Source organism: Lactuca virosa, chromosome 5 (genome assembly GCF_052849685.1).
Source record: "Lactuca virosa cultivar CGN04683 chromosome 5, Lactuca_virosa_CGN04683_v6, whole genome shotgun sequence".
Lineage (NCBI taxonomy): Eukaryota > Viridiplantae > Streptophyta > Magnoliopsida > Asterales > Asteraceae > Lactuca > Lactuca virosa.
The window spans coordinates 19,476,925-19,490,708 of NC_136430.1; the positions used below are offsets into that span (position 1 = coordinate 19,476,925).

At 33.2% G+C, this 13,784-nt stretch overlaps 1 protein-coding gene and 1 long non-coding RNA gene across 9 annotated transcripts; one reads left to right on the forward strand and one right to left on the reverse strand.

Moving 5' to 3' along the window:
• The first annotated feature begins 2,532 nt into the window (after positions 1-2,532).
• Positions 2,533-3,781, forward strand: LOC145116145 (glutathione S-transferase T1-like). Its single transcript, XM_079052493.1, has 4 exons — positions 2,533-2,697; positions 2,800-2,853; positions 2,929-3,007; positions 3,327-3,781. The coding sequence occupies exons 1-4, from the start codon at positions 2,588-2,590 to the stop codon at positions 3,516-3,518; spliced, it is 435 nt and encodes a 144-aa protein (XP_078908619.1). The 5' UTR covers positions 2,533-2,587; the 3' UTR covers positions 3,519-3,781.
• A 1,755-nt stretch (positions 3,782-5,536) lies between these two features.
• Positions 5,537-13,267, reverse strand: LOC145114501 (uncharacterized). 8 transcript variants are annotated; one of them, XR_013711047.1, is made up of 8 exons: positions 12,927-13,266; positions 12,299-12,422; positions 8,891-11,946; positions 8,723-8,804; positions 7,619-8,625; positions 7,431-7,535; positions 6,623-6,709; positions 5,537-6,497 (listed from the first exon to the last, which is right to left on the reverse strand). It is a non-coding gene; the product is annotated as an uncharacterized LOC145114501 (long non-coding RNA). The 8 variants fall into 8 exon arrangements; XR_013711048.1 differs by having other exon boundaries at positions 7,619-8,436; positions 8,525-8,804; XR_013711045.1 differs by having other exon boundaries at positions 7,619-8,210; positions 8,331-8,804.
• Between the last annotated feature and the right edge of the window lie 517 nt (positions 13,268-13,784).

A 13,784-nucleotide genomic window follows, 5' to 3' on the forward strand; every position in this document is an offset into this window, starting at 1 on the left:
AAATCGTCTGAATGAACATTTTGTCTGAATGAACTCGCCGAGTCGATGAGCCGACTCGACGAGTTGGTTAGGGTTTGTCCCGAGGAACCGAATCAGGCGATAGCTCGACGAGTTGGGGGTCAACTCGACGAGCTGAGTTGGACTGTCACGAGATTTCTGAGGAAAGTAAGTGGACTCGACGAGTCGCAAGGGTGCACTCGGCGAGTCGGGTCAAACATGGACTGTTGACTCGAGTTTGACTTCTGTTGACTTTGGGGCTTTGATCAACATAAGTAGTAGAGACCATGGAGGGGTAAAATGGTCTTTTATCCACTTCAAAGAGTTAAAGAGAGGAAGAATAGCCTTTGGTCATTAGAGTTGTGATTAGAGTATCACTTAGAGATATTCATCCCTTGTGTTAGGTGGAGGCTAGTTCGAAATCCGGGAGCGGGGTCTTTACTTGCTGCTGGTCAGGTGAGTCTTCTCACTATACTTTACCATGAGTGGTAATTAGAGTTATGTGACAGAGTATCTTGTATGTTATGTATGTGATGTGCTGCATTGCATTATTTCTATGTGATTTATGCTATGTGTATTCCAGAGTTTACAGAGTTAGGATCGGAAGGTCCACAGAGTTAGGACCAGAGGGCCCACAGAGTTATAGCCTCGAGTGGCTAATATGTGTTATATGTGGTATTTTGGGGAACTCACTAAGGTTCGTGCTTACCGTGTTATATGTTATGTGTTTCGGGTATCTCAGAGGATCGCGGGAAGGCACCGACTTGATTGTACACACCAGAGAAAGAGACACGTTTTGAGGATCCTGGCTTATTAATGGAGTTGTGTTTTGTAATTTGAATAAACGAGATTTCTATACAATATGTTACGAAAAGTATGCGATTTTAAAATGAAAATTTTGTTTGGAAAATTACGGTGTTACATCCTACCTCTTCCAACCTCTTCTTATTCTTTTTTTCTTGCTAAAATATTGATTATATATTGCTGAAATTTTATTTCACATTTTTTTTCGTTTTTATTTTGTTTATTCTTGTTAAAAAAAAATTTCTTTTTTTTATATTGAATAATAATAATTTGTTGATGAAATATCATTATTTTATGCTAAAATATCTTTATTTTTTTGTTAAAATATCATTATTTTTTGCTGACATATCATAAATTCTTGCCGAAATGTCATAAATTACTAAATTTTCGGTATTAAAAAACTATTTTCGGATTATAAAATCAGTTTATTTTAATTTTTTTAATATCTACAACAACATGTAGATGTTAAAAAAACAAACACGCTTCTTATTACACTCTGCAGTCGTTTGGTCCACATCTTCTACTGCAGAAGGTTGCAGAGGTGGTTCGCAGACTTTATGGATTTTTGCTTCAAAAACAAACAGCACCATAGTGAAAACTATCTTGGAGAGTTCCTTGCCTCTCGAAAGCATTCTCGAAAGCACGGAGTTTATCAATATCATTTGAGTTTCTTGGTCACGAGTTGTTAATATCTCTTATTTTCTGTGTGAGCTGTGCTTAATAGATTATTTACAGTGTAATATTCTATTAGAATATTTCATTCATATTTCGAGAAAAACGGTGATTTTTTTTATTTTTAATTTTTTTTTGATAAATTAAATAACGAAAATAATATTTTAAAAAAAATAATTTTTGGATTTTCCTTTTATTTTGCAATTTATAATTTTTATTTTATTTTTTTGATCTCCAAGATAAGTGACTAGGATCACGTTACCATGTCTCACAAAATTAGCATGGTCTCAAATGAACCTCTACCTATATAATGAGGATTTCAAATGTATAAATTCAATGTAACAGTGAAATTAAGAATCTGATGGAGAAACTTATGGAAGAAGATGATATTCACTATTACTCAAATGATTGTAGAGGAAGAACAAGATAAAAGGAAATATAAGTAACCAACTCCAGGGAATCTTCCCTCTCTCACTAGCACTAAAGGCGTGTTCGGCAAAATTAGCTGGTAGCGGGTGGCTTGTAGCGGGTAGCTTGTAGCTTGTAGTGTTTTGTTAAACGCTACATGAAGTAGCATTTGGATTTGGAGCGTTTTGTTTAAACCAAAAGCTAGAAGCTTGTAGTGCCGAACAAGACTTTATGTTCAAAACGGAGCATTTTGTCAAAAGCTAGAAGCTAGAAGCTCTCAAACGCTCCATGTCAAACACGCCCTAAAGCTATGAGCCAATGATAAAATCACTAAACAAAAAATATATCAGAACATGCACACAATCCTTCCCTTTTATTCTTTCTCTCACCTCAGTACCCTATTAGCCACTTTCTCCAATTGACATTTTTGCCCCTCTTGAGTAAACCTGAACTATCCTGGGCTTTGCTACATTTGGGCTTAACATGATTGGATCTGTATCAATATCATTGCGCAAGTGATATTCTATCTAATGCTTGTCAAAAATCGTGTTTCTCATGGCTTTTTTTTTTGATGTTATTTGAAGGATAAATGGAATTGACTTCGAGGAAATCCGAGTAGAGGTCTTGACTCTTGAAAAATCAGCTATTCTCCTCTGAATTTAAGGGTTTGCTTGCTACCATCTGCATTGATTTGTGCTAAGTTCATATGAAAAAAAAAAACAAGAAGATAGATATAAAACATTCATATAGATTAAAAAAGATAAAATCGTCAAGTTCCAGCAATAGTCGATGGACACGTTTTAAGCTGTTTGAGAGGTCTTTTTCTGTTTCTACTTTCTCTCGTTTTTAAAGAGGTTTTAGTTTATTTTACAATATCAATTCTCGGTTTTCATAAGGTGAATTTTTTGTGGTTTGTAGTCATGCAATTCTTTTCTACTCATCATGTTCATTCCCCGGAGTTGCTAATCATTGGTAAGTCTGGTTTTCTTCTCCTTCAATATCTCTGCATACAAATTCCAAACTTCTATAAACTACATTGATATATAGGTATCCTGGTGATTTATCCCAAAGAGCTAGAATCCACTCTGTTGTAGACTGGCATCATTCCAATTTACGTGTGGTTCAGGTGACATTAACATGGGAAATTAAGTTCTTAATGATGATTTAAAATCTTCCAATTATTATTAGAATTTGGTTTCATACTTTTCTAGTTTCAATTGGACTTTTTTTGAACACTATCATGGCACCCGAAGGCTTCCCTTCAAGCCCTTAAGCAGCCAAAGAAATGGTTGGAAACTCTCAACCATCAATTGCAGATCTTAGTTTAGTATGTGAAATCATGCGACTTCAGGCAATCATATACAATCAATCAGTGTACATGGATGGTATTTGCTTTTTTTTTTTTTGGGTAAATCTTGATCCAAACTCAATATTTTGATTGGCAGCTTTTGAGTGATGAGGATCATGATCGGATATTCACCCCTTACAAGGAAGTTCTTCAATGGATCCAAGATACAATATCTGCAACTGCATCTCACTTTCATGAAGTTCATGGGCTTCTCTTCAAAGCCCGGAAAAGAATTCGAGGGCAAATGCTAACACAATCCGAGATTTTTTGTGCACCGAGTAAAATTTGACAGATATGCTGCTAAGATATGTCTTAAGTTGTGTTTTTTGTTCATTTAAGACATGGGATGTTTTTTTTTCTTAGAAGTTAGAAGAGCTTACACACATCCACTTAACCACACCTTTAGTCTCAAGCGAGACTTGAAATCTTAACCTATGGTTGGAGGACACCTTTCCACGTTTAAGATCTCAAAGGAAGAAAAATTGTTGATTTATGTGAAAAAAATGTTCTATATAAACTCTTATGAAAAACGTTATTACGAATGAATCACATCCTTGTAGAGAAATTTTGTCTACAAAATCATGTGAACTAAAAGACACAAAGTAAAGGATATCCTTCCCATCTCTATCATATAAAATATATGGCATTTTTTGGGTATTTCGGTTTGTTTGGGTTATTATATATAGGAAAACCAAACTGGACCAAAATCAGTTTTTCTTAAACCGTAAAAGTTGTTCCAGTTTGGTGTTTCGATTTCTGTATTATTTAAAAAAGTTTCACATACACCCTTGTACAATATACATCACAGCTTTATCATATTTTCAATAAAATACTGTTTCCTAATACATTTCTATTTATATTTTGAAAATTCTTTTCCAATAATGCTTAATAATAAAATAATATTAAATTTTACTTAGGGTGCATTTTGTTCGCTGGAATGGACTGAAATTCGGGGGGAAAAAGAATCCAGTTTCACCATATTCGGTGTTTGGTACAACTTTATATAATGGAATTGGAATCCTAAAGGAAAAAACTTTTCATCAAATGGGGGAAAACACTTTCCTTCAAAAAGATGATAAATTAATCCCCTACTATGAAGAAAAGTGACAATTTACCTTATTACCCTTGATTTATTTTACAACATAACCTTTACCACCACCACGACCCACCCACCACCATCGCCACCACTACCACCTTCGACACCACATACCACCGCCATTTGCCCATTTGTATGTTCCCCACTCACCACCAAAAGGTATATTTAGTTTATATGCTAAAAAATGTGAAATTTACATTGAAATGAGAATTTGTTTATTATTTTATGAAAATCATATTTTTCATTAAAAAAAAGACTTTTTTGTTGTAAGGATCATCAAAATCATTTTTGCAGCAAAAAAGAGTTTTACGTTGCGAAAACTATATATAATACTCATTCTGTAAACTATGGTATTTATGTTTGAAGAATATTTTGACCATAGGGGTATTCTGGTCATTTTATAAACATTATGAGATTTCGACATTTTATCATGTGAATATCGTTGATAAATGTTGTGATGATCTTCGGAATGTGATTACAATTGATTTTGAGTTATCTGATGTGGTTTAAAAGGTAAAAATGGTAAGGATTGGAAATATGGTGAGGTGTTGAAATATTAATGGACAATACGTAAACAATGTTGTATGTTGCTACTTTATGAGATGGTAACATACTTTGATAATACATGGCATGTAGAGTAGAGGTGTAAATAATTTTGGATCTTCCTGTCCTCTTCCAGTCTAATGAATCTTAATGTCTTATTTTTTTTATTTCATCCAATTCTTGCATAGAGATCTTCATGAAAAGGAAAATCTTTCTACGATACCATCTTGAAAGCTTCCATGGTTATGGCAACATCCAAGTTTGAGATATCCAAAGTCTCTCTTCCAAACTTGCTAACATAATCTCCAAGTGATTCATATGCATTTTTGGGTTACTCTTTATAAGTCACTGGTTAGTATTTCAAAGGTTCTAGTACTACATGAAATTTGATTATTAAATAAGTTAATAAGATGCAAAAAAGATGTAATATAGAGTAGGGGAACACTTAGGAGCCATTCAATGCAAATCCTGTAAGGGCTGAACAAAACTGATAAGAAGCCCAAGGCAAAAGAGCAAAATGACCCCTTCAAATTACAATAATTTAAAGTCAAATTACCAAAATTTATGTACAAAATAGCAAAAGAGATGAAAAACTTACAATTGAGGTTCATTAAAAGCTTTGGAAGAAGATGAAACTGATGTTGGTATAAAGATGAAACAACACAAAGTTATGAAAAAAAATAGTTGTATTAGTTTTTTTCTAGTCACTAATTATAGTATCAACTAAATATCAACATGCATTATCCAATATATATCTCAAGATGCAACATAGCCAAACTGTTTTATATAAATCAATGATAAAAATTTATGAGATATTCATATGATAGAAAAGAAATGAAAACACTTGATGGTTGACATTAGGCGGATGTCGATCATCTCCATCATCCAGAATCTTTTGCAAAACTTTCAACCATTTTTGGTAAAAGAATCCTACGAATATGATCCTTCCCTACACCAAATGTAGCCCTCACAAATTCTTCTTTTGCAACTTCAAGTTCTTGGATTACTAGGATACGAACCTGGTAAAAACAACAAACAAGATATGAGTTTATATTGTTTTAAGATTTGTATAGTGAATAGATTATTGGGTTGAATGTAAGAAATAACAATGTACTTTTGTAGATTAGTTTATTATAGCATTCTTCTTTCATCTCTTCCTATTTTGCAAAACGGTTATTCTTCCAACAACCCTGAGTTGAGTTGGCCCACAGAAGCATAAGCATCATGTGAGAGGTAAATCAACATTGGAATTAAAACTCCCAACAAAGCAATTTTCACTACTATTATAATTGAATAAATCGGGAATTTTTTTCAAAGTACGATGTGGCATATAAAGAAATGAAAGTAGACACTACCGAGTCGACTCTTTTTGGGTATAAATTGACTCGACTCGTACGAGTTTGACAAAGCCTTAATAAGAAAACAATTCAAAGTACAATGTTGTAATAGAATGAAATGAAAATAAGATGCTATAAATAAATTAAAAAAAAGAAAAAAAAATGAATGAAAGTAGGTTGCTATTTCTTTGTCATAATAGAATGGCATCCTGAAGAAAGTGCAAAATGCAAAAGTGGTTCGGGATGGTCAATTGCGTAATCTTGCCGTGCATCTCCCGATTTGAACTTTTGTCTTGAAGATAATAATAATCGAAGCCATTACACAAACAAATAAAGTAATATCAGTTTTTTTATTTAAAAATATACGAATGAAAAATGTTTAAGCATATCTTGAGTTTAATAAAATTATAATAATACCTGCCCAGAACGGCACATTTAGCATCTGAGGATTGAATTTTGGATCACATCTGCACTTACCACATGACCCCCAACATTACATGCAGCCTGCAAAAAATGTGAACTTTTTCAAGATTCAAAGGGAGAATTACAAAAAGAAAACCATTATATTTTGGGCTGTTTTACGGTTTAACCAATAATACTTTATCTTTTTCCAATCAAACCATAAAAGTTTTAAGACATTTTTCCAAATTCACCATTTTGACTGGAAAAAAGTGTGATGTTTTTTTTGGGCAATTTTGCAGTTTTATCCAAATATTTGATAGGAAGAAAAAAGTATAAGTGGATAAAACTGCAAAATCGCACAAAATGTAATGTTTTTTTTTATAAATTTCCCTTTTCAAAAATCGTATCAAGTTTATAAACAAACATAAAAATGCTAACATTTTAAAGATTCACATCAAGATTTCAATTTATAGGCAGCCTGCAACAAATATAAAAATGAAAACTTTTCCAAGATCCATATGACCATATCAACATTTTAAACTTTATGCAGCCTCCTACAACAAATTAGAAAAAATGCAATCTTTTTCTAAGATTCATATCAAGTTTTTAACTTTTAAGTAGACTGTAGACTGCAACAAACCTAAAAAATACCAACTTTTTCAAGATTCATATCATGATTGATCTTTAAACCAAACCCATAAAGACCCTTTACACTTTGACCAAAAAATGTTCAAAGAACAAGTGTTTCACTTACTTTCAAAAAGAAAATATAGGATTTGCAAAAAGAAAAGCATAAAAATGAATTTATGAGAGTCATACATACATGCATCACCAATGCATTATGTACATTAATCCAAAATGCTAACTTCTCCTCATGCTTCAATTTCTAGGATCCGCCTCTTCTAATCTCTTAATCTTATCTTATTACCTGAAACAAGCAACCTACAATAAGTCAACACACACATTAATTCAAAAAAAAAAAATACTAATCTCTTAATCTTATCTTATTACCTGAAATTTTGCAACATATCTTTAAAGCCCTTGAACATGAAAAGGGTTATGTAATCTCACATCAAAAGACAATGATACCATTTTAAACCCTGGACTCCACATGTCCATGCCCGAATGGTCTTTGGGTGAAAATGCCCCCATTGATGACAAAGATGAAGTAGGAGATAAAATCTCATGATTTGCAAGAGGTGGTTCCGCAAGCTTGCAAAAGCCGACATGCATTTGATTATATCTTCCGAGAGCTTGTTTGGTGTTTCGGGAACATGATCACAAATCCTAGTTCCAAGATGCTCAGCCAAACTAATTATGTTTAATGAATTATTTTGCACATACTACAATATATAACGTATAAATTTGAATTCATAATAAGTTTCATATTTGAAAACCATCTCTAACTCCATTCAGCTCTGGTTTCACCCGCGACTCAAACACGCATTCGCTTGGTGGTGGTGGTCTGAGGACGTTGGATTCCAATCTCGCATGAGTTCACTTGTGAGACAAAGCGGAATGAGTTTATTGATTGTATCAAAGGTGATGGATCGGGTGAAACATTGACAAACATTAGAGCCTTTGAATTTCCGGACAAACAAGACTACACATTGAATTAGTTATAAAATTAGAAACTATTTTAAGAAAAGAAACATTTATATTTTGTATATCCAAACAAAATGAAAAGAAAAACTAAGATATTCCTAAGAAAATCAGGCATTACCTTGAGAAGATAAGTAAGCGTCGACTCTATAACTAACATGACTATGTTTCTTATTTCCAAGCTGACAAAAAATCCTGCCCAGTGTAGTCAAACTAGTGTTGATTTCCTGAAAAAAAACAAGTAGAAAATTAAAATCAAAATTCTGTTTTCATGTGAAAGTTACAAAAAAAAATGTATGAATTTCAAGTTTGGACCTTTGTTTCCGCAGTGGCTTGCTGTTGCTCTCATTTGTCACCGCTTCATTGCTAGCTAAATCAATAAGATTTAGCACCCCTTTTTTTCCTTCGCCGGTTCTCTACAATTTAATAAATACAAGGAAATGTATCAAGATGGTTCAGTTTAATTAATCGAAATGAATTTATATATAACAGCTAGACTCTTAAAAAAATTACGTCATTTTTTCCATTGATCTTTAAAGTCACGACCATGTGACTTCGAGAAAATGCATCATTCTTCTCACTTTTTCCAACTCTCCTAAAGGATGATTGGAAAAAAAATTAAGATATTCATAGAAACTATTTAATACAAAAGAAAAATGAAAGAAAAAAAAACAAACAGACCTTATTCCTGCAGCCCATTCAAGAAGATCTGATACGTCCCCAATGTTGCCAATATTGGCAGTGGTAAACCCCTCAACGTATCTATTGTCATTTGTATCATCCCTAATCTTATGTTTATGCTCTTCTCTTCCACCGGCCAACAAGTCATGAAGCTTTTCGTTGTAAATTTTTATAATGGAAACCAAAACATATGAAGAGGAAGAGAATTACTACTCAAAAACTTTATAAAATATTGTAATAATGACACCATGGGACAATAGTGAGTTTTAAAAACAATATAAAATTAACTTGCCTATCGTATTTCCAACCATTTTGACTTTGGGCTTGACTTATTTTAAAAATTTGTTCTAACGACCGGGGTATTAAACTGCTATGCAGACCATCATAATACATCATTGTGTATGTCTTTCTAGATACCGTTTCCCCGTATGCAAAAATACAAACCTGTTAAATACAATAAAAATCATATATTTTGAAATATAAAAGAAAATGCTAGTTTATGGATTGAAAAAACTATTTTTAAGGTTGATGAATAAAAACACTAATAACCCTTGTATCCGTCAATGACGCTCTGAACCAACTGTGATCCCCAAGAAGACATCCTCTAGAGAAGCAGAAGGAGCAAACACTTTATCAAAAAGAAATTGTTGTTTTTGGCGAGCAGAGTTTAAATATGACATTATTTTCCAATTAAAATTAATCAAAACTATAATCTTCTAATATACCATTTCCAGTTTCCAGATTTAAAAAATAATAAAAAAAAATTCATTATATTGTATATCAATCCTTCAGCCAACGGATCCAACAGAATTATCCTGAAATTAGAGACAGTAAATCCAAGCGTTCCTTATTTAAAAAAAAATAAAAAAACACTTCTGCCAAAAACCTTATTATGTGTTCTATTCATCTAATTGATCAACACAAAAGAAGGTTTTTAGCATAAATGTTTTTTTTTTAAATAAGAAACACTTGAGTTTAATTCTCTAATTGCAGGATATTTATGTTGGATCCGTTGGCTGAGGGATTGATATACAACACAATGGTTTTTTTTATTTATTATTTTTTAAATATGGAAACTGAAAATGGTATATTAACATATTAGAATATTATTGTTTTGATTAATTTTAATTGGAAAAGAAGATCATATTTAAACTCTGCAGGCTAAAAACAACAATTTCTTTTTGATAAAGTGTTTGCTCCTTCTGCTTCTCAATAGGATGTCTTCTTGGGGATATCACAGTTGGTTCAGAGCGCCATTGACGGATACAATGTTATTTGTGTTTTTATTCATCAACCTTAAAAGTAGTTTTTTCAATCCATAACTATCCTTTTCTTTTATATTTCAAATATATGATTTTATTGTATTTAACATGTATGCATTTTTGCATACAGAAAAACGGTATCCAGAAAGACATACACAATGATGGATGATGATGGTCTGCATAGCGATTTAATACTCCGTTCGCTAGAACAAATTTTTGAAATAAGTCAAGCCCAAAGTCAAAATGGTTGGAAATACGATAGGCAGGTTAATTTTATATTGTTTTTAAAACTCTCTATTGTCCCATGGTGTCATTATTACAATATTTTATAAAGTTTTTGAGTAGTAATTCTCTTCCTCTCCATATGTTTTGGTTTCCATTATAAAAATTTACAACGAAAAGCTTCATGACTTGTTGGCCGGTGGAAGAGAAGAGCATAAACATAAGATTAGGGATGATACAAATGACAATAGATACGTTGAGGGGTTTACCACTGCCAATATTGGCAACATTGGGGACGTATCAGATCTTCTTGAATGGGCTGCAGGAATAAGGTCTGTTTGTTTTTTTTTTCTTTCATTTTTCTTTTGTATTAAATAGTTTCTATGAATATCTTCATTTTTTTTCCAATCATCCTTTAGGAGAGTTGGAAAAAGTGAGAAGAATGATGCATCTTCTCGAAGTCACATGGTCCTAACTTTAAAGATCAACGAAAAAAATGAGGTAACCTTTTTAAGAGTCCAACTGTTATATATAAATTCATTTCGATTAATTAAACTGAATCATCTTGATACATTCCTTGTATTTATTAAATTGTAGAAAACTGGCGAAGGACAAAAAGGGATGCTAAATCTTATTGATTAGCAATGAAGCGGTGACAAATGAAAGCACAGGGCAAGCCACTATGGAAACAAAGGTCCAAACCTGAAATTCATACATTTTTTTGTAACTTTCACATGAAAACAGAATTTTGATTTTAATTTTCTATTTGTTTTTTTTTTCAGGCAATCAACACTAGTTTGACTGCAATCAACACTAGTTTGACTGCACTGGGCAGAATTTTTTGTCAGCTTGGAAATAAGAAACAAAGTCAAGTTAGTTACAAAGACTCAATGCTTACTTATCTTTTCAAGGTAATGCCTGATTTTCTTAGGAATATATAGTTTTTCTTTTCATTTTGTTTGGATATACAAAATATAAATGTTTCTTTTTTTTAAAAAGTTTATAATTTAATAACTAATTCAATGTGTAGCCTTGTCTGTTCGGAAATTCAAAAGCCCTAATGTTTGTCAATGTTTCACCCGATCCATCATCTATGCTACAATCAATAAACTCATTACGCTTTGCCTCACAAGTGAACTCATGTGAGAATGGAATCCAACGTCCTCAGACCACCACCACCAAGAAGACCACCACCAAGCGGATGCGTGTTTGAGTTGTGGGTGAAACCAGAGCGGAATGGAGTTAGAGATGGTTTTCAAATATGAAACTTATTATGAATTCAAATTTGTACGATATATATTGTAGTATGCGCAAAAAAATTCATTAAACATAATTAGTCTGGCTAAGCATCTTGGAACTAGGATTTGTGATCATGTTCCTGAAACACCAAACAAGTCGTCGCAGCAGGGGTGGAGGTCGTCGATGGCGTCTTGTGCTGGTGGCGGACTTGCCGGAATCGACTAGCCGGCGTCGGATGTGGCGGGAGCGAAGAAGATGATGGTTGCAATGTGAAAGACGTCGTCTGTGGGTTTGCGTTTAAGACTCCCGTTCCATTTGTTTTCCTTTCTTTTTCTAATGGGATAATGACTTAAAAAGGTGAGTTTTTCACCAAAATAAAGTTATTTGAGAAAGTATTAGGGGCAGTTTGGCAGGATCTGAATTTTTAAGATCTAAATTTTTAAGAGGTCTTGAATTTTTAAGATCTGAATTTTAGCATGCTATTTGGTTGGAACCTCTGAATCGTTGTGCTTAATAATAAAAATGACCATTTTAACCTTCTTTGTCATTTCTTTCAATTATAAAATTGTACTTCAAACCTTTCCTTATTAAGACATCGTATTTTAAAAGCTATAACCAATTATATCATTATAATTGAGTAGAAATAGAAAGTACCATGCTATAAAAATAAAAATGACTATTTTACCTTTTAACTATTTTTTTCAACACCATCAATTTCACCAAACTATCGACACCCTCCCTTTGTAGACCTGGTATTGTTCATGTCCATTATCATCCTCCCTTTGTAGACCTCGGTTATTATCAAACACCTATATCAACCAAACAAAGGATACATCATATGATGTCTAATTATCAAACAGCAACTAAAAATGATAATGCATAACATTGGCTATTGAACCGAGGTCAATTTGATTATGGTACTTCTAACATCATCACTTTCTTGGGTGAAAGATCGTCAGTTGTCAATTTGATTATGGTTCAGCTTCAAAAAGTTGTCAGAACATTGATAACCATCTATCAGTTATGCATATTTCATAAACTAAAAACATTAGTTACCAACAGGGTTAACTATTAATGGTAATCCAATGACCCAACAAAGCTTTTACCCGATGAAATTTTCGTTCAATCAAAATATAGATACAAATTGCTTTTGAATAATCAAAACATGATTCAAATTGCTTTTGAATAATTATCAAGTTTATAGAAACACATCGCAACTGAGATACATGATGAAATTTTCGTTCAATCAAAATATAGATACATAAAGATACACATGAAGCTAATCGTATGAGAAAGACGACCATGGGCCTAACCTGTTTCTGCTGAATTGTGAGGTGATCAATCTAGGGCTTCAATGTCGAGCTTCTTGAGCGGCTGAAGGGAGGAATTTCGTTTCTAGGGAAGCGTCGTTGGTGGCGTGGAAGGAGGAACGTATCAGAGGGCAACAGTGTAGCGATGTATGTTTTTCCATTGTGGCTACTGATGGGAGGAGATCGCCGGAGGCAGGGAGGATGATGGCGGTGGGAGATGTCGATGGTGGAGGGGTCGATGATGGTGGAAGGAATCGATGGCTGTGGTAGGCGTCGATGGAGGAGAGCAAGAGATGGAAGGGTTTTGGGAGAATGAGGACAAGCGTGTAAAAGTTTTTTTTTTTTTTTTTTTTTTTTTTTTTTTTTTTTTTTTTGAGCTTAAAAGTTTTATTTGTAAATTTTTTTTTTGAGTTTAGTTTTTAAACCTTGTTCCCGAGTTGTGGTGGAAGGAAGGTGAGGTATGTCGAAAGAAACCGTGTTTCCGAGTTTAACCAATGGAAGGAAAGTGAGGGGAATGAAAGGATTTTGGGGATTGATTTTCCTTCCAAAATTTCCTCCCAAATTGGACGGAAACCGGAAGAAAATTTGAACGTATCTACCCTTGATCTTATTATGGACCATTATACCCTCAACCCTATTAATAAAAGATCACGTAGCCGCAAGTCTCATATAATCGTTTTGCTCAACTTCCCTCGTCGTGCTCATATTTGCGCCATACCCATCTGATAGGTACGCTTCATCCTCTCTATATAATTTTTTTTCTTCATCTTCTACCTGCATGAGGTTCCCAATGTGCAAAACGTGCTCATCAGTTGAAGTTACAATAGAATTTTGATAGTAAATCAATGTTCATGTTCATGT

Excerpts from the sequence above, each read along its gene's own strand:
- LOC145116145 (XM_079052493.1), top strand. The coding sequence starts at position 2,588 with ATGAAAAAAAAAAACAAGAAGATAGATATAAAACATTCATATAGATTA. Across the intron at positions 2,698-2,799 it reads CGTTTTAAGCTGTTTGAGAG|TCATGCAATTCTTTTCTACT; the intron begins GTCTTTTTCTGT and ends TGTGGTTTGTAG. Across the intron at positions 2,854-2,928 it reads CCCGGAGTTGCTAATCATTG|GTATCCTGGTGATTTATCCC; the intron begins GTAAGTCTGGTT and ends ATTGATATATAG.